A 19,604-nucleotide genomic window follows, 5' to 3' on the forward strand; every position below is an offset into this window, starting at 1 on the left:
TTCCAGGTCCTGTATTCTTCCCCTTTGACTTCCTGAGTCTATTGTTCCTGCTTTCAGCGGGAGGCTGACACTGGAAGAGTCACTGTCCCCAGCTGTGACCGTGCTAGCCCTTTCTCTCAAATCCTCCTCAGGGCCACACAGTTCCTAAGGAATGCTGCATCCACCACCCAGTGTATGTTGCACTCAGGGCCCTGCATCCTCTCTACACATTGTGGGCACCTGCAGAGCCGAAACACTGCTACCTACTCACTCTCCACCCAAATCCCATTTCACAGTGGTGCTTATATTCTGTGGGAATTGTATATTTTCAAAACTGTTTTATAGTAAAGCAACAGCTTTCTTATTTTTCCTTGCTTACTCTGTCTGGGTTTTTAGCATTGCCTGCCTTGGGTCGCTGTCTTCAGCTTTAGGCATGCTTCCCACTCTTGTGGGGCCTGCAGGCAGCTAGTCCCTGTACTGGAGGGATTCGGTTCAGAAAACTGGTGAGTGAGGTGATCTGCAGGGAACATGGAGATTACATGTCTGCTGGTAAAGTCAGAAAGGTCACATATAATAGGACAGCCCTTCCAGCTCTGTCCTCAAACAAATCAGTGCCTATGCTGTGGACTGCCCCTGCAAGGAGGCAATGGCCAGGCAACTCAGAAACTCCAGAACAGGCTCATTGTTCTGCTGTGAAAAAGGAGGCATTTCCCTCACTGGAGTACCACCATCTTTTCCCTTCTCCGCCTCCCTTCTTCCCCCACCCCCAGCTCGCTTGGTTTTCTGGCTTATTTAATTCCAGCATTAAAGGGCTTCAGTAAAGATCCTCAAAATGACAGAAAGCACTAACTCGTAACTCCCATGCGGTCTGTCCCAGGCCTGCAGGCTGGCAGCTAAGCTAGTCCTGACAACCCAAGACCAACACGTACTGTAATTCTCAAAGACGGTACCTTTTCTTCAAGGAGCTGGACTTCTCAGGACTTCAGGGTCTGTGAACAAAACCAACTCCTTTGATGGCTGCTGCCTGGGCCTCGAGTTATCTGAGAGGACAGCCAAGGCTTTAGGCCTTGTGCTGTCACGAGTGTTTCTGAAGTTTCAGCCACTGCAGATGATGGCCTTGCTGCTCGCCTGGAAGGTCCCAGAGCCTGAAGCGTGCTGTTGACAAAGGTGTGCAGGTAGCGGGGATCAAAGAAATACGTGAGCTCCAGCACAGGGGTGGCTGGGGGCAGGAATATGGCCTCCACATCAACCATCACTCATGGTGGTTGTGCCTTCATTTGGGCAGTGGCACCTGGCATCACGGAGATGGTGATGCCTAGGTCTTGATGTTCTGCTTGAGGACACAGTGGCACAGCAGCTCAGTCCCCACATTGCCACTGAAGGTAGAAAGGAAGAAGCAGCTGAGGGGCACTGTCTGGTGTCCCTGGGTTCCTGCTGCCACAAGCAGGAAGACTGCTCCAGCCACTGACACATTGTCTGCACTGTAAATCCCAGTTCCGAAGTCACTCATTGCATGCCACATGTAATGGATCTGCCTCTCTGGCAACGTTGCTCCAAAGAGCAGCAAACAATATTGGAAATCTGTCCTCCGCACACAGACTGCCTGCCGAGGCACTGATGGCTGAGCTCGGGGCTGGTACCGGAGCTGGAGACACCTGCAACGGAGAACACAGAGGAAGCTGAAGGAGAAAGATTTCATGAAACCGTGATCTAGGAAGAACTTAAGCAATGAGGAAGCAGCTACAAACCTTAAAGGCCACCTGCTCCTCTGTGATCTGAGGGGTAGCAGACTCACAAAATACTCTCCTTCCCTGTGGCAGGCTGCTTTGTTTTTCTGTCAGAGAGGCTAATAGATTCCCACCCCTCTTGGGTTCCAAGAATATGTTCCTCTCTCACTCCCTCTGGGAGTCTTTTTTGGCCTTTGCTCTATCCAAGGTTTCACAAGTAGGTACTGAGATCTGCTGGTGTGCAGTTTTCTGTTCCCTAAAGAAGTTACATTCCCCACCATCCCAGCTGTGCTTCTTTCCTTCTTGCCTAGGAGAACGTCTGCCGGGTCACCCAGATGCAACCTGCTGCCTGCTTTCTCTGGTTCCCAGCCTTTCTGCTTCAGGTTCATCACTGAACACGACCTCATTTACCAGATGAAATGCTGTGTGACACAAGACACACTCCAGTCCCCACACTGCTCTGTGGCTCTCCACTGCTCCTTATAAGCTTCCCATTTCCTGCAGCTCAGCATGGCACTGGACACAGCAAACCTTGACTCTCCTATTTATTAACCGCTTCCCAGGGCTGAACATCTGTCTTTTATCAACCTATGACTAATGGCTAAGAAGTTTATCCACTGCCCTCTGGGAGACAGATGCAACAACTGTGCCCTGGCTTGCTGTGGGGTCTGGTTGAGGGTCATTTTTCTCGCAGCTTCCATCCCTTTCCAGGCCGATAGCAGGCCCAACACAATTTTTCCAATATGCCAGCAAACGTTTTTTTGTAATCTATTCACCTCCTGCATCCCATGCCCTCCCCATCCTCTGGGCTTTCCAGAAGTGCCCCCTCATGGCTGGGGAGTCACGGTGACTGCTAAGAGCCTGCAGCTGTGGAACAGCACAGCCAAGCACTCCAGCTCTGCCATGCTTTAGGCAGATAGAGTTTCTCTGACTGCAGTGAGGCAGAAGCTCTGTGCCTCTGCTAGGAGATTGTGCTGCTGCCATTTCCATGTTTTACCTACCTTGTGACCTAGAACAGGAGTGATGTCTGCTGGTGAATCAGTCTTGCTGGTGCCAACTCCTGCTGTATTTTGGGGGACCTCAGGGTGTGCGTTGCTCCTTGGATGGCTTCTGTGTGGGAGAAAACAGTGGGTTATTCCAAAAACAGTTAATTCTGTGATGAATAAATCATCCCTAAAAGCTCCCATGTCTCCAGCACCTGCAACACCAGTCAGAGTGTTTCAAACCAGGCCTTTGAAAATAAGTATTTGCTTACAAGAGTGGAAATGGAGTTCCGAAAGAAAAGCATGAAGACACACGTGCATGCACACACACACACGCAGAGTCACTTAATAACTAAGTTATCGGCAGCAATCAGGGCTCACGCTCTAGTTACCCTTTCCATCAAGCCCCAGCAGTTTTGCCTGGCAGCCCAGCAACATCAGCTGACACAACTGAGAGGGACAGTCCTCTCCTCTCCCTGTCAAGCCTTCCTAGCCCTTCCCTTACTTTCACAGTCACAGGGGAAAGAGGGAGACCAGCTCAGCCACCCAGCTGCCAGAGCGGGTGCAAGAGGCATCACGTGCAGTGGGACTGGCCTTTCGGCTGCAGCACAACCCCAAACTGGACGAAGCCAGCCATGACTGCTCCTCGGTACCTCCTGAGTTACCCACCCGTCGTCTTCCTTCGTATGTTCCTTCTACCTTTGCTGGACTGACTCCAAACCACAACATTTGTAAGACTGCAGTAAAATTGTGTAAGTTGTAAACCTTAACAAAATATTCACTCTACACATGGTGCATTAGTTCCTTATCTTAAATCTTGCTGGAAGCATTGGACGGAGTCAGTGTGTGACGTGCCTGCCTGCCTTTGTACAGTACTTCTCCTAGGGAGGCAATTACTAATTGCACTGACTGGCACACTGGCAGACTGGTGCCCAGTATCTAGAAACTGGTTGGTTAAAAAAAAAAAAAAAAAAAAAAAAAAAAAAAAGACTAAAGAATTTCTCCTCTCCCCAGGGAATAGCTAAATTCCTGGTACCCCACCACTTGCATTGTGATCCATGGGAAATTGTCTCTCCTGGTTATTTTGGGGTAGTTTACTGAATTTCCTGCTCCCTCCCCTATTCTTCTCATTCAGCAAAAGCACAAGAGGCCAACAGGTCTGAGTGGGAGCGCAGGACACAGCCACTACACTCCCTCTCCCCACAGTCCTTGCAGCCCGCAGGCTGTGCTGGGCAGTGGAAGACAGCAAGGCCCCTGCTCCCTTCCGCCACCCTGCTTCCAGACGGATCCCCAGAGGGGCACCTTCTCCTCACCTTGGCTCTGACCTGCAAGTGCAGGGCAGGTTTTCCCCCATCACAGCACTTCACTCTTGAGCCTCACCAGCTCTCGTCTGATTATCTCCTTGCTTTGCCATTTATCCTTTCATGGTAACCTCACACTCAATCAACAAGACTTCTGTGCTGATAAAGGCATCCCCAGCGGCATGGCAGACTCCAAGAACAAGCCTGGTCACCCTCCTTTGCTCTCCTGGATGATGTTGGGGACTGTCACTTCCTGACAGCAGTAGCAGCAAGGAGATCTCCGATTATGGGGCTACAGCTGGCTCAGGGTCTGGTGTCACAGCAGCCAGGAGGAAAGAGGTGAATGTCAGATGTGATGTAGATGGACATGAAAGCTGAGGGCCAAAGAGCAGGCTGCCGGCTTGCAGCTCAGAAATTCAACAGCAAAGCACATGAGATGCAAGAGAAACAGATGCAGGAAATAGCAAGAACTGTGCAGTGACAGCACACGCTCACAGGGAACAGTCAGCAGCGGGAGGTCTTTCCTGTACTGACAAAGGCAACAAAAAGAAGCTGACTATTTTTCAGACCAGCAGCATGCTCTTCCTGCTGTTTTTATGTAAAACTGATGGACAGGATCAGCAGCCTTGCCAACACTTGGAGCAAACAGCATGGGCTGGAAGGCTTGCAAGGGACACAGCTGAGGCAAGGAAGCTCAGGGAACCCTGCTGTAGCAAGTCTTCCTAGCACACAGCACAATGAGCATAAACCGTGCACCCTTCACAGAGCAGAGCAGCCTGCGCTGTCTCTCCAGGTGCCTCCTAGCACAGACAGGCAGGGACATCGCGTGACACTGACCTACAGACCTCTGAGGCTGCCTGGGTCCATGCCATTTCTCTGTCATAAGCCCCAGCTGGGGTTAGCACCACCATGAATAGACTCTCTCCCTCCTGGCCCCTGCACAGCATCTCCACCACACAGCCAAGCACAGACCCAGGCAGAATAAAGCCAGCAGAGGAGGGGAGCAGCAGCACACAACAGATGGGACGAGGCAGGAGCAAGCAACTCAGGCTGACACTGCTCAGGCCAGCAGAACACCACCACTCCCAACACATGCTCATTGCCTGAACAGGCTTTCAGCAAATGCTCCTCTCTACAGCAAGATGTAGCTTATGCAGCCTCCACCCAGCCACTATATGTTCTATCTCCTGTGCCTTGGTCTGCCTTCAGCTGCCAGGACACTGCCAGGACACTGACAGCACTAACAGGTCTTAATTGTCCTGAGCAGCCCCACCGGGAGCATTTACCCACAGCCCCTGCCCAGGAGTCGGCAGGTGGGTGGCTGTGGGAGACCATTTAAGCTCAGTCCAGGGCTATTTCCTCCTGCTTGAGCTAAGCTGGAGGAGTGTTGGTGTCTTGCTGTTCCTTCTGGACCCTGCTGAGCTAGAGCCTGCCTTGCAGCTCACTTCACCTTGCCACCACGGACCTGTTTAGTAATTGCTAGACCTCATCCTGAGCTGTGAATTGCCTTCCTAGCCTGACTGCAGGCCTACCTCATTGCCAGGGGCTTTCCTAGCAATCTCACCTCTTGGCTATTACCCTGGGCCTCCACTGCTTGTTGGGCTCAGGTATTGTGGGGATGGGCCAAGGCTGCTGAAGGCATAGCCCTATCAGGAGCTCCTCTCGGCTCCCTTTTTGCTAGGCTGCAGCCAGCCCTTGCTGCACTCCGTGCTGGCTCTGTTGGTATGTGCTCAGACAGCCGCACCACGAATGGGAGCAGGGAGCTCAGCTGGTTTAAAAACAGCTGTGACAAAAAGCTATCGGTTACTTTTACCTGAGCTGGTTCCCCAGCACTGCTTGGGTAACCCTGAAATGGGCATGCACACCACCAAGGTAGCAGTGTGAGAGCACCACACGGCAGGCTGTGAGGCAGGGGGCAGCCAGGTTTGTGCCATGCTGGGCTGGCCAGGCTTCACCTCCCACCTCAGGGACTTGGGGAAGCTCAGACCAGGTGTGTCACCAGAAGCTTCTCCTCTTACTTCAGGGGCAACCTGCCTCCTAGATCGGGTCTAGGCTGGGCATGCAGTGAGGCCCAGAGTGCAAGGCCTAATTCCTCTGCTAAACCTTGGGTTTTTCAGGGTCTTTTGCCCAACAACTCAGTTGTTCCTGATTGTATCTGTGCGTCTCGGTGTTATGGATCTTGTTAAGGTCACGGACCACAGGTTCCTATGGCAGTTAATGCTACAGTCCCCTTGTGGAAAAAAGGGAACCAAGCGAACGGAAAGCCTTTAAATTTAAACTGGAAGTCGCCTTACCCAGGCACCAGCACATTTTTTTTTTTTCTTTTTTTTTTTTTCTTTTTTTTTCTTTTTTAAGCGATAATTTGGTGTGCAGTGTCCTCTGGGAGGTGAGGACATCCCGGTGCCTTCCACCTCAGTGACACCCTGACGCCGCCGCACTTCAGCCCCTGTCGCCCTGCAGTGGCTTTCCCCTGCCGCAGCACGAAGGGCTCGCTGCCGGGAGCCCCGCGGCACAACTCCCCTCACCGGCGACCGCCTCCGAGCCCCCCGAAGGCGGGCGGGTGGCGGAGGCCGGGCCACCCCCCTCGGAGGCCGGGCCTCTCCCCGCGGCCCGTCGGGGCCCGGCCGGCTCCCGTAGCGCCGCCCGCGGCTTGCGGTGGCGTGTGGGAAGGAGAGACGATGGCGGCGGAGCCGGGCCGGGCGGAGATCCAGGCCTTCTTCAGGCGGCTGCGGGCGGCGCCGGCCAACAAGGTAACGGGCGGCGGCGGGCGGCCGCTTCCCGGCGGGGAGGGCGCGGGGACGGGGAGGGAGCCGCCGGCCCCCCGCCGACCGCTGCCTCCCCCCGCTCTAGTCCTGCTTCGACTGCGGCGCCAAGAACCCGAGCTGGGCCAGCGTCACCTACGGCGTCTTCCTCTGCATCGACTGCTCCGGCGCGCACCGCGCCCTGGGCGTGCACCTCAGCTTCATCAGGTGCGTGGCGGCCGCCGGCACCGGGGGGTCCCCAGCCCCGGGGGCACCGCGCGGAGCCCTGGAGGCGCTGAGGGCGCCGGCCCCGGCAGTACTGGCGAGCACAAGTCCTGCTTGTAAGGCAGAGGACCTTGGGGTTGTCGTTTCTGTGCTAGCCCGCTGGGGGAATGGTTTTGGGTTCCCATGTCAGTGCTCGGTAAAGCTCTGTGGGTGACGGAGCCACCGTCCGTGGGCGCTCGGATAAGTTGGGTAACCGGTAGGAGAGGCGTCCCGCCGCTTTGCCTCACTTGGTGGTTCGTCATGTGTCCTGCCCCGATCCGGGCTGAGCATGACCCTTTTGTGTTGCGGTGAGATCAGACGTGGAAGGAAAGTGGTGGGTCGTGCTGTCCTGCTTCGCGCCCCACCCTCATAACAAGCCGAGCCGGTGAGGCACCTTCTAAGTTTAAGTGCTGTGTTACTTGTGAGGCTGAAATTGACTTTATTGCTTGCTTTAAAAGTTCAAATCGTTTCACTGTGGGAGTAAAGAAGTTATCAAGATATCCTTTCCCCTTTTGCCACCGTTACTCTGCTGGGATAGAAGTGGGATATCTGGCATTTGAGCTCAGAGCATGCTTTTTTCATTTGGCACGCCTGCCTATTGTTAATAGGAGTAACTTGTTCTCGCTCAGGTCCACAGAGCTGGATTCTAACTGGAACTGGTTCCAGCTGAGGTGCATGCAAGTCGGCAGCAATGCCAACGCGGTAAGGAGCCTTTATAGGCGTTTTGCTTGCTTTCTGTTTTGCTAAGCCACATGCTCTGTTCCTTGTCCCTTTCCTTTGTGGCTTCTACGGTACCAACCTTACTGCCACGGGGTTCATACTACGTGCTCAGAATTATATCTGTCTCTGGGAAGCCTCCTCTTCCTGTTGTCTTTGCATCGTGTCTAATGCTTGCCTGAGAATGGCCTGGCAGCCAGGAGACTGAACGTTGTTCTCTTTTCAGACTGCTTTCTTCCGTCAGCATGGCTGCACTACAACAGATGCCAATGCGAAGTACAATAGTCGAGCTGCCCAGATGTACAGGGAGAAGATCCGGCAGCTGGCGAGTGCTGCCATGGCCAAGTATGGCACTGATGTAAGTCTAAGTGGCTCTCTGCTGTTAGACATGTAGAACTGGGTGCTGAGCCTTGTAGGATAGCTTCTTCTTTCCTCTCTTCTATTCAGCTGCTCATAGATGGACTGAGTGGAGCCCCTGGGCATTCCCCTGACAAGAGCGATGCTGATTTCTTCATGGAGCACACGCAGGTGAGAGGCTGTCCAACCAGACAGCCTTAGTAGCTCTAACATAGCCAGCTGGTCACCGAGGAGCCTGGAGAGGCGGTAGGAGCAGTCCTGCTTAGATTGGAGGGATTTTAAGTTGTATACACATTCAGTAGGAACATGGAACAACTAAGATTCAGTCATCAGCCTGGTATATAATCCACAGATCTGAATATTTCCACGTGGGGCCTGTAATATCCATATCCTTTCTCTTTGAAAGTATCTTCATCTTCAAGGGATACTCAGTCATCAGTTACTCCCTGGAAAATGCTTTTTCTACTGCTTTAATGCAGAGTCTGTGGCTATTACTTGAAACTTCTGGTTTAGTCAGCTTTCCAGTACAGACCTTGGTAAGGTTGGATTTAGGCAAGTGCTTCTACAATGCAAGGGGGACTATTTCAACTGAATATAGTGATGTGACAACTAGTTATCTGGTAGTAAGGACAATAGAATTCACAGTTATTTTCCAGGGAAACTCATAGTCCTGCTTTCAGCTGACGTAATTTTCTACAAAACACCCCCCCAGTTTCATTGTTCAGCATGATGCTGTGTTGTGTGGGACATCCCTTTGGCCAGTGTGGGTCAGCTGTCCTGGTTGTGTCCTCTCCCAGCTTCTTGCACCACCAGCCTCCTCCTAAATCCAAAACACAACACCATACCAACTCCTAGGAAGAAAACTCTATCCCAGTCAAAACCAGGACACATATTCAGCTTAGCTTCTGGCTTCTCTTTTTTTTTTTTTTGTCCCTGATAATAAGTGGACAGGTGCACATCCCCTTATCTTCAGTGAAGGCATAGTCTGGAGTTGGGAATGTGTTCTCTTGACCTCAAACTCAATACGGGTTACTGAACTTGAAGCAAATTCAGGATGGTTAGATTCATTCGTTCTCTGCAAATCATTGGAATGAGCATCTCTTTGCAGTCTTCCAGTACCTGGGATGTAGCAGATGCCAGCCAGAATCTTGCACAGTCTTCCCTGGAGGTGGAAAAAGCACCAAAGTCATCAGAAGGCAGTGAAGCGTCAAGTGAGTTCCCTGCTTAATACTTTTCTCAAGAACCTGACTTAATTTCCAGGAGAGTACCGTCCTCTACCACAGGTGGAAGGGCTAAACTTTTCCCCTTGGTTCAGGCTTGAAGAAACACTGTGCTGTCTGATGTTAAATTAGTGAACGCTTAAAAGAACAGCTCTGTTTGGGCTCAAGGAGTCAGTTCTTTGCATTTCCTGAAATGCATGAAAAACAGTTTAGTTAGGGTTAGTTGCCCTGTTTCTCTAGTTGCAGACATAATTCTTCATTTAAACACTTTTCTCCATCCCTTGAATATGATTGTTCTGTATTCACATGTTATTTTCAGACCTGAAAACCGTTTCTAGGGTGAATTACAAAGAAACCAGGAATGTGGGAGCATAGATGTAATTTGAAACAGCTTTGTGCATTCCCTTGCCAGAGTATTTACTTTTAATGTGTTAAGAGCACTGCAGAACGGGTAACTTGCTCTGTAGAGACCTAAGGTAGTTGTGCTTGGGGAATTATACCTTCCAAATGGAAATTAGCTTGTTGAGGGGTTTTCTGGGTGATGGGGGGCAGAGGAAGTAGAAGAGATACAGCAGAACTGTGAGCACACAGAGAGAAAAGGGGGAGAATTTCTCTGAATATTCTCTTCTGTTCTTGTGCTCGCAGATCCCAGCCAAGGCCCATCTATTGATTTGTTGAGCACATCTCCTAAAGCTCCTCTAGGTAAGTAACACTATTCAGGATCTCCCAGATCAGCCTTGCTGTTATACATACTGTTCTGTAGTAAGCTTAGTGGAACTGGAACGGAAGAGCCTATTTTCAGAATGTTGAAAGGTGCTTATCTTCCTGTGGAGCAAGTACTGAGGATCTCTGTAAATTCCAAAACCAATCCACAGCTTACTGGAGGTTTCTTGCTCCTTTGGATGATTTGAGTCCAAAGCTGTATCATTCTCAAAAACTTGTTTTGATTTCTGGGCTTTGGACAAAACTTGGTATTTGCATATCTGGAACTTGGTTGATCAAGGCCACGTGGCTGTTTTGTGTTTTGTTTGGCTTTTCCCCCCAGAAGCTTGGAACAAATACATCTTTAGTGTTTGCTGAGTAACAGGAGTTGATATCTGATTGTCCCCCACCATTACTGTCCTGGCCACACACATATAGCAGAGCTTCTTTCCTTATCAAGAGCATGTTCGTAGCCCACAGGGGGCTTCATCCTGGGTGGAAAGCCTGTGTCCTTAAGCGTCTGTTCATTCCCCGTGTTTGTCTCTTCTCAGACGTGTCCATGTATCTATCAACACAAGAGCCTGCTCCTGCCAGAGGTAACTGGCTAACAGCTGGCCTGCTCTGGCTGCTTGTGACAACTCTGCCTGCCCCTTTTGTAATTCTGCCTTCAATAACTTTAGCTTCTTGTGCTTAGAGGGAGAGAATGAGCCAAAGCTTACATGTATCATATTGGGATCTAAACCAGCTATTACTTCTCTGGAAATGGATCTTAATGTTATTTCTATTGAAACATTTATTGACAGTAATCAAAAAAAAAATAAATCAGGAACAGTATGCTGAAAGCAGTCTGATAGTGATGAATGTCCCAAACCCCTTATTTCAAAAAAACTTATGGTAAAACGAAAAAGATTGTTCTTGACAGCATTCCCAGTATCTCAAGTATGGATTGTCAAAAGTCATGTGGGTGTAGAAAGCAAGGAGACAATTTTGTGGAAGAAAATCCCACAAGGGCAGTAAGACTAGAGCTACGTAATGTTAAAAGCTGGAAAAGTGTCCCGGGCAGTTCCTCTTTATGCTTGCTTTGTTTTTACACATTTTCCACAGGTACCTACTGCTTGGCTGGATCTTGGCTGTTTTTACAGGTGTGGCGTGCTTTATGCCCTCAGAGTGACAGGTTTCTGGTAGATGGTGTTGAGGAACCTGTTGCTTCTACAGCTCGCTGCACTTTAGGTCCATTTTGTTGGTGGTCTGTACGTGTAAACACAGCTTTAGGGTTCCTGCTTTTGTCCCTAAGGCACTGGTGAGACACTGACTTTCATGTGGCTCTGAAGCTTTGTTTTCCTGGGTTTATGTATGAAATAAATCTAGTGTCTCTAGCAACCCTGATCTGTACTGGACAGGGTCGCCAACTGCATGACACCTGGAGGAGCTTTTTGCAAGTCTTAATTCAGTTACAAGCTTCTCCAGGGATGGGCATGCTTCTCTAGGCCACCAGCCTGCAATTGTGGAGCTTTTCAGTGCATCTTTCTTGGCTGGGTGAAATCACCCAGCTTTCTAATGCGAAGCTGCATGGTGTGCCCTGGATTCTGTAGCAGCTGGACTGGTGGATGTTTGTGTGGGTTCCTGACTAATTTTGGCTTCTTAAATTAATTCATTTCTGTTTGTTTGCTGCTTCCCTCTTCTTGCAGAACTTAAATCCTCTCTCATCGGAAAGAAGAAGCCGGGAGCTGCCAAGAAAGGGGTATGTCAGAGCTCTTATTTCCTGGAGAGGAGGCAGAGCACGTCTCATATTACTGCTGTCCTTTCCCTGGTGCTTTGCTTTTTGCCCTTAACCAAGCTGTCTTCTGAGAGATCCATTTGGGGAAGGCAGAGCTTTATCTCACTGCCTTCTTTGAAAGCTAGCTTGTAAATTAATGGACAAAACTAAATAGGGTTTGGATCATTACATGTTACAATTTGGAGTATATGTGGCTGATCTCTTCACACTGGGCACTGGTGGGTCAACTCTCATGTTTTTTTTCCACCCTCTGTTGCAGGCTGTACTGGGTCTGTAGGTTGTGACTAAACAGGGAGACCGAAAGCTTGAACTGCTGGTTTTCTTGTACTATGAACAACTTAGGGGGAAGAAGTCCTTTTTGTATGTTTTCTTTTCTTTTCTTTTCTTTTCTCAGCTGGGTGCAAAAAAAGGCCTTGGAGCCCAGAAAGTGAGCAGCCAGAGCTTCACTGAGATTGAGCGGCAAGCGCAGGTGGCAGAGCAGCTGAAGGAGCAGCAGGCAGCGGAGTCCAGGAAACAAGCTGAGGAGTCCATGTAAGTGCCCTGTGTGGGCTGTACACCTTAAGGTAGAAGTAACGTGTGGTTGATGCTGCTCACCCCAGGACTGCCTAGTATGAGTACAGAACATCCCAAACCAGTCCTTACAGCGGGGTAGAAGTATACTGCTGCATTTTATTCAAATTAGCACCTCTGGAAGTATTTTAAGGAGACAATACAGGAATATTTTACTTTTTTCTGTGGACCTTTGGCCAGGACTGATAAAGGCAAAGGCTGAACTGGGCAGGTATTCTTGTGCCTCTGTACCCCCGGCCTACACCAAGAAAATCACGTTTGGCTAGAAAAGAGTTGCATCCCAGTGGAGATGAGGTGGGAAGACAAGCTGCTATGAAGGGGTTTTTGGCTGGGCTGTTGTGGAAGCTGGTGTTTTGAGGGGTTGTCAGGGTTGCTGTTCCCCTTGTTGCTCCACAGCGTGGGCTGGGCTAGGGCAGAAGGGTAATGGGCTGGTACCCACTGCAGCTCTTTCCTGTAGAGTCACCTCGATGCGACTGGCTTATCAGGAACTGCAGCTCGATCGGAAGAAGGAAGAGAAGAAACTTCAGAACCTTGAAGGGAAGAAGCGTGAACAAGCTGAGAGGCTAGGCATGGGCTTGGTGTCAAGAAGGTACTTGGCTGTGGATGGTGTGGGATAGAGGTGCTTTGGAACCATTCTGCTCTAGAATAGTTTCCCGGAGGCAGTAGCTTGCTGTTGTAGTAACAAAAGGAAGGGATTTAAACAGCTTGCATGCTGGACTGTGTCTAAAAATGCTTCACACCCCAGAAGGAATGGCCACTGATCAGAGGTTCTAGTTCTCATTTGAGCTCTTCCAAAGTTGCTTGTGGCCTGTCAGTGCCTAGCTCTAGAGTCTTGCAACTCTACAGATGTCTACATGTAGGCAAACATCACCCTACTTTCCTTAGGAAAGACTTTGAGGGAGTCAAGCCTGACATGTGGTCAAGGGGGCTGGCTCCCCACAACTTCCCTCCAGACTTGTGACACCTGCGCTGTCTGTGAAGGCCAGATTCAGTGTTGAGGGAGACTGTAGGGGCTGGGTGGTGAGCCCTGTCAGCCCTGACTGCCTGTTTGTTGCCCTAGCTCTGTTTCACACTCGGTGATGTCCGAGATGCAAGTCATTGAGCAGGAGACACCACTGGCCGTGAAATCTTCCCGTTCCCAATTGGACCTGTTTGAAGATGCTGGAAGCTTTACATCTGGACCCCCCAAGTAAGACTAAGCTTCAGCGTAATGTTTGACTTGTTCCTAAATGTAATATCTGGCTTAAACTACCTGTTTTTGGTACCTAGGTACAAATATAGTCCCTTCTCATTTGAAGATGCCTTTGGCTCACGATGGGAAACAGACTCTTCGTGGGGTGTTGACAAAGAGGAGGAACCGGAGGTGACAGTTTCCAGTATTCGGCCAATTTCAGAGAGGTAAAGTACCTGCTACTGTACTTTCATTGTATGGGACAAAGGGATGGGTCTAGGAGTTGTGGGAGAGATGCTACTGTGTTGTGACAGGATCTGAGCCTTGTGCTGCAGATCACTTACATGGGTAATCCTGAGAAAAGGGGCCTTCGGTGAGAGATCCTTTGGGCACTTCTTTTCCTATTGTGTCACAGCCTTTATGGTCATCAAGTGGGGTCTGTCCTGGGGTGGGGGGTGGAGAGAACTCTGGTAGTAGCTAGCCCTTGGGGTTTGTTGCTCTCCTTCAATCAGATGGGATATGAGGCATGTCTTTCTCTACTGTTTTGGTGAGCTTAAGCTGAGATGTCTCCTCTCTTGCTTTCTCAGGCCCACCGGTAGAAGAGATACAGAGAGCAGGACATCAGTTGTGGAATCAAATGAAGCTCGGCAGAAGTTTGCAGGAGCTAAAGCTATCTCTTCAGATATGTTCTTTGGGCGGGAAGCAGATGCTGAGGTAAATGCACATTGCAGTGTTCTGACTTCATCTTCTCCTGTTTGCTCAGGTTGTTCTTTGTTCCATTCCTTTACCTTTTGTTTTCCTTTCTTCTGCAGTATGAAGCCAGATCCCGACTGCAGCAGCTCTCAGGCAGCAGCGCTATCAGTTCTGCCGACCTGTTTGGGGAGGCTGAGAATGCACACTCAGGTTTGTTAGTGCTCAGTGGGTTGAGGAAGGGCGTGCAGCTTTGGAGGACCTCAACAGGAGGGGGTCAGGGTGTTCTCTGGAGCTGGGGAACTCCAGCCTTACTCCTCCTGGTTCTTGTAGGTGGCGTGTCTATTGGAAATGTCCTGCCTGCAGCCGATATTGCACAGTTCAAGCAAGGAGTCAAGTCAGTTGCTGGCAAGATGGCTGTCCTAGCCAACGGGGTGATGAACTCCCTCCAGGTGAGGTTGCACTACAGCACCTTCAGATAGGTTCTAGTCATGCTCAAGGACTTTTTACCATATCCTGGCGATTTCAAGTGATTTCACTGGGATTATCATTGTCTTCTCAAATTATATGGAAAGTCCCAGGTAGAGATGTGCCCTTTGTAGCTGAGGACTCGATAGCTGAGCAATTCCAGGTGGCCAGTGAATGCTACTTGGACAACATTATTCTACTGCTGAACAGGCTACTGTGTTACGTCAGATATGCCTTTTCCCACAGATCTTTAAACTTAAAAAATTGAGCCCATTTTACCTCCTGTCTTTGCAAGGTGTCCTCTCTTGAGGTAACCTTTTGCTGACAACTTATGTCTTGATTGCATTAATCCCAACACCCCCCAAGACCTTGTTGTTTGCTTCTTTGGAGTTTGCACAGCGCTATAGAATGGTGTCTTGGTGTGTTTCCTCCCCAGGATCGTTACGGTTCATATTGATGACCCAGGAACTGCAACTCGCAGGGAAGCCAGCAGGAGGCATTGATGCCACCTTCGCCTGGAGTAAACTCTGCAGGATTGTCTTAGTTTGTCTGGGGTGGGTGGGGAAGGGAGAAGGAAAGCAGAAGGGGGCAGGACATGGCTGTGCCCAAGATGCTTTCCAAATATCTGGATTCCACTCTGCATTAAAATTCGATGTGCCCTCAGACCCACTGCTATCTACTAGCCAGTGGAGATGGGGATAACCTCACTGCTGTGAAAGATGTGGGAATTCCTGTGACTGCCCTCATCAGTGCTCCTATCCTTGGCCCATCCCTTAGCTGACCATGTGACAGAGGAAATGGGAATGCTGTTTTTCTGAACATGTTACCTGGTCCCCATGGATATGACTGGCTTTCTGTTCTGCTCAGTGCTCTTACTGCCTGATCCCAAGCAGGCTGCTGCAGCAGTTCACAGCACGGGTAAGGCGTTTTCAGCTGCAAGGTTCTAGTGTGCATGGTAAGCCATGGTGTCACAATTCCTCTGTATTTGCAGGGTCTGCCTTTTACCATGGGATAATCCTTTTTATTGTCTTGTAAACTGGCATATATTGATGCGGGAGAACAAATCAAGCAAAGATTATTTTTTTTAGCTTCGAATCACATCATGAGCAAAAAAAGGCCCAGGCCATGAAGTACTATAAAGATATTTGCTGGACCCTTGGTTATTGTGTTTCCCTGCCCTATCTTCCATCCAGACTTGGACAGAGAGGAAGGTCCTGAAACCCTGGCTTAAGTGGGACGGGGGTGAGGGAGGCTGTCCCCATGAGGACTGTAACCTTAGTCCTACTCAGGTGGGCTCTTCTGAGTGTGGTTCCAACAAGAGTTGTTTTTGCTTTTCTTTATGCAGTGGAGGATCGGATAGGCCTTTTTTTCCCCCTGTGCTTATTTTGCAACTATTGCAAAATTACTGGATGAGCAAAACAACTTAATTCCGTGGGTTCCTGTCAGCAAACGCCCCCTCCAGGGCTGGGCCCCCACCTTGTGCCAGATACACACGGACGCCCCTGCTCCATCGGGGGCTGCGTGGCAGCAGCCAGAGGGGCTGTGGTACCCCCAGGGCTGTGGCGGGAGTGGAAGTGGCTGAGGGTGAACGTGCTTGCATGGGTGGTGTGGGCACGATGCCATTTGTGCTGGGGGTGGCAGCGGGCCCCACCTGGGCAGGGTCCACATGGTGAGGCCCCATGAGAGGCCGCTGGGGCCTGGGAGGGAGGCACAAAACAGTTTCTCAGGCTTGGCCCCAGGCCTTACACTGTATGCTTTATTCCCTGGCTTCAGTTGTTGCCTGCTGCTGGGTGGGAAAGAACGTGCAGTTAAAGAGCATGCTGATAACTTAAAATCAATAAATAATTCCTCCCCCTACCTCCACAGCCAGGTCAGCCATAGTTAAGGGATTACTCTTTAAATAGCTCCAGCATGTGCTGAATCCACTCAGCTTAGGGCAGCGCTAAGCTTTGGGTTAACAGATCTTAGTAGCCCACACAGTGCAGTGTTTTAGGGCAGGGAAGAGCAAGGAGGCTCCTAAAGGCTCACAAGAAATTGGAATGTCTCCGGAAATAACTAGTCCATGCAAGCTGTGACAGAGGCGCGTGGCTAGGCAACTGCTCAGGTCTGTGGAGGCCAAGCTGTAGAGTTAGTTACCATTGAGGCTGTTAATTCTTTTTGCAGCTGTACAGGCCACACTGCAATGCTACAGCAATGCCAATATTTACAAAAAGTACCTGGGACTCACTTGAAAACTGCCTCCTTCTCCCCCAGTGCTTCTGCCCACCAAACCCCAGCAGATACGCTCTATGTTTGCAGGCCCTACCACCACCTGTGGCCAAACACTCTGAAGACTTTTCATCTCTCTGTCCCACCCCCCTCTCTGAAGCCTGCTTTCAGCAAATGAGCTTAACGTGCTGTTGGAGGCCGTGGGAGGCCTCACAGAAGGGAACTCGGCACAGCAGAGCAGCCGCAAAGCCCCATGCAGTACTTACTGAAATCTAGCTTATTGTTTGCTTTGGCTTGTCTTGGACTCATGGAGGAGGAAGCTGTGACAGGTGGCAAGGCAATACCTAAACCCTTCTATTCTAGGAACTTGAGGAATTTCTCTACCTTTGATCACATGCAGGTGCAGCTTTACTGGGAATAATTGTAATGGAGCATGAATGCAAAGCTGCCGCTGGTGATTTAACCACTCTATTGTCTAGGCCAAGTCTGAACACAGCTACACAACAAAACACTGGCGCCCAGCCTGCGCTAGCACTCCCACTGCTCCAGCACCTGCTGAACTGGGAGAGCCCTGGTAGGGAGAACACTGGGCTATTTCCAAGTACTTGCAGCTCTAACCGCTGCTGGTTTGTCTTTTTACTTGCCAGCAGATGGCAGCAGAACTCTGCAGCTGGAAAGAGCTTCCACGAAGGAGCTACTCCTACACAAATTTGGATCTAGGGAAAAAAAAAAAAAAAAAAAGCAGCGCTCTTGCTGGGAAGGGACAGGTGGACTTGGTAACGGGGACTGGCACAGCCACGCACGTACTGGTGATGTGGACATAAGCCAGGGCCGGAGCAGATGCTCTGGGAGGAGGTGCTGTACCTCCCGTGAGTTCTGGACAAACCAAAGATGGGACCAGTGCCCACCCTCACAACCTTCAGTTTTCAGAGGAGTCTGTCTCTTCGTTGGAGCCTTCACTCTCAGCATCCATTTTTCGGCGATGGTGGAGAGGTTTCCAGGGAGAGTTAATCCTGGGTGAGTGACGGACAGGCAAATTAGCAGTGTCCCCGCTGGAGCTGGTCGGAGCAGAGATGGCAAGCCCTGAAACCTGAGCTATCCTGCAAGACAAAAAGACAAATGCTGGGTAGCCTAGCTTGTCATCTCCAGCCTTAACCATAGCAATTTTGGAGTAAACTTGCGAAGAGGCCTTGTTCATGGCCTTACACTAGTATCTGCCAGACTTGCTGTGTAAATCTTTTTTCCCTGTTAAAATAGATCATCCGAACTCAGCCTGTGTCTTCTAACACTCCTGGTTTTCACCATCCAAAAATATTTTTCCTAATCAAGGTGCATTTCCCCCTCAGTTTCTGAAGCCTTTTCCAAAGTACCCCAAGAGGCCCTATCTACCCAGGCTGCTCTGTTAGCTCCTCTGTTGTCTTATAGCTGAGTAAAAGACTAGGGACGATCCTTTAGTGAAGCTTTCCTTAACATGCTATTTTCCATCTGTTGCTTTAGCTCCTACTCTAGGCAACTCCACTTACAATTTCTCAAGTTCCTGATCCATGGCAGGGTCCAGAAACAAATCTCCTTTGTCTGGCAAAGCCCCTGGATAAACAAACAAAAAAGGAATGTATCAGAGCAGAGTTAGGCTATTCAGGGGTCACCTTTTTAAAGAAAATCAGGTCATAGCAGCATCCAAAATTTGCCCTACAAGACAAAGAAGACCCTTCCTTATACCCATTAGAGAAATGGACACTGAATATTGAAGATCAAGGACAGACAAAGAATTATGTTGCATATGCTGTGTCCTTCACACAGGGTCTAGCTGGGCCTCAGCCTAGATGGGAGACACTCTCAGTAGTCTCACCTCTCAGAGAACTTGAAAAGCCCAAAGATTTGGCAGGTTCTATTCCCTCTAGAACTATTCGGTGCTGAGTGTCACAGGGTGATATCCCTGCAAATTGTCCTGTATAGCTACCAGTCCCAATGCCTCCTAGAACAGATATGCTGTGTGCCATGCTATAGCACCCAGGGAGATGTATACTTCTGTGCCCCCTGCCTTTCTTGTGCACTGAGCCTGGGGATCACAAACACCCTGCAGATGTAAGACTTGCTTTCCTTGCAATTCAGAAAGGTTAGCCCTGACTCGTGCGTGTGAAGTCTGGGGTAGTAAGTATGGATGGGCTGTGCTCTAGTGCTGCTCACTGACTGGGTGAGAGAGAGAAATGCTGCTTCAGTAAGCAGGTACCTGCACTCAGCATAAGGTCAGCATGCTTTTCCCATCTGAAATCCTAGTAAGGATAAAGGAGATGGGTGTAGTTCAGGACTGGAACAGCTTGTTTATCATTGCTGCTGTTCTCCAAAACAATGCCGGCACCGCAGAAGGAGCCTTCAGGAAGATGGGGCTCTTAGGAAATCCCTCCTGTAACAAGCTCCACCTTGCACAGGGGCCGCGGGAGGGTCTGATCGGTCAGCACAGAGATGACAGAAATTGCCTGGCCAATGCCACTGCACACCAGGAAAAATGCATTTGGTAATCTGTACCAACGGTGCAGCGAGAACTGCTCTTGTTACTGCTCTTGTTTTTCAGGACACCTGGGTGCCACGCTTGGTATCTTTGGGAAAGAGCTCTTGTACTGCCCTGCGGGGGGGGCACAAACCGCATTTCTGGCCCTGGCACCTCCCTCCTGAAGGAGGGGCTGGAGAGCCACCTCTTGCACACAGGCAAATGGCAGTCATAAAAAATG

At 50.1% G+C, this 19,604-nt stretch overlaps 2 protein-coding genes and 1 long non-coding RNA gene across 6 annotated transcripts in view; 1 reads left to right on the top strand and 2 right to left on the bottom strand.

Moving 5' to 3' along the window:
* Positions 1–1,401: 1,401 nt before the first annotated feature.
* LOC118168676 lies at positions 1,402–5,199 on the bottom strand. 2 transcript variants are annotated; one of them, XR_004751729.1, is made up of 3 exons: positions 3,082–5,199; positions 2,708–2,816; positions 1,402–1,634 (listed from the first exon to the last, which is right to left on the bottom strand). It is a non-coding gene; the product is annotated as an uncharacterized LOC118168676 (long non-coding RNA). The 2 variants fall into 2 exon arrangements; XR_004751728.1 differs by having other exon boundaries at positions 3,071–5,199.
* Positions 5,200–6,516: 1,317 nt separating this feature from the next.
* Positions 6,517–15,826, top strand: ARFGAP2 (ADP ribosylation factor GTPase activating protein 2). 2 transcript variants are annotated; one of them, XM_035329227.1, is made up of 17 exons: positions 6,517–6,740; positions 6,841–6,959; positions 7,625–7,697; positions 7,939–8,070; positions 8,160–8,240; positions 9,178–9,280; positions 9,935–9,991; positions 10,543–10,587; positions 11,680–11,732; positions 12,163–12,299; positions 12,796–12,927; positions 13,399–13,527; positions 13,608–13,736; positions 14,097–14,223; positions 14,322–14,412; positions 14,533–14,651; positions 15,104–15,826. In XM_035329227.1, exons 1-17 carry the CDS (start codon positions 6,669–6,671, stop codon positions 15,122–15,124), a joined length of 1,620 nt encoding a protein of 539 aa, XP_035185118.1. In that variant the 5' UTR covers positions 6,517–6,668; the 3' UTR covers positions 15,125–15,826. The 2 variants fall into 2 exon arrangements, with proteins under 2 accessions (XP_035185118.1, XP_035185119.1); XM_035329228.1 differs by lacking the exon at positions 10,543–10,587 and having other exon boundaries at positions 6,519–6,740.
* A 214-nt stretch (positions 15,827–16,040) lies between these two features.
* The window catches only part of C5H11orf49 (chromosome 5 C11orf49 homolog), an 82,152-nt gene continuing 78,588 nt past the window's right edge, over positions 16,041–19,604 (bottom strand). For both annotated transcript variants that reach the window (XM_035329238.1, XM_035329240.1), the window contains 2 exons: positions 18,399–18,462; positions 16,041–17,975 (listed from right to left, as the gene is read on the bottom strand). In XM_035329238.1, coding sequence (XP_035185129.1) covers positions 17,795–17,975; positions 18,399–18,462 — 245 coding nt within the window. In that variant the 3' untranslated portion in view covers positions 16,041–17,794. The remainder of the gene's footprint in view (positions 17,976–18,398; positions 18,463–19,604) is intronic.

Source organism: Oxyura jamaicensis, chromosome 5, assembly GCF_011077185.1.
Source record: "Oxyura jamaicensis isolate SHBP4307 breed ruddy duck chromosome 5, BPBGC_Ojam_1.0, whole genome shotgun sequence".
NCBI classification, from domain to species: Eukaryota; Metazoa; Chordata; class Aves; order Anseriformes; family Anatidae; genus Oxyura; species Oxyura jamaicensis.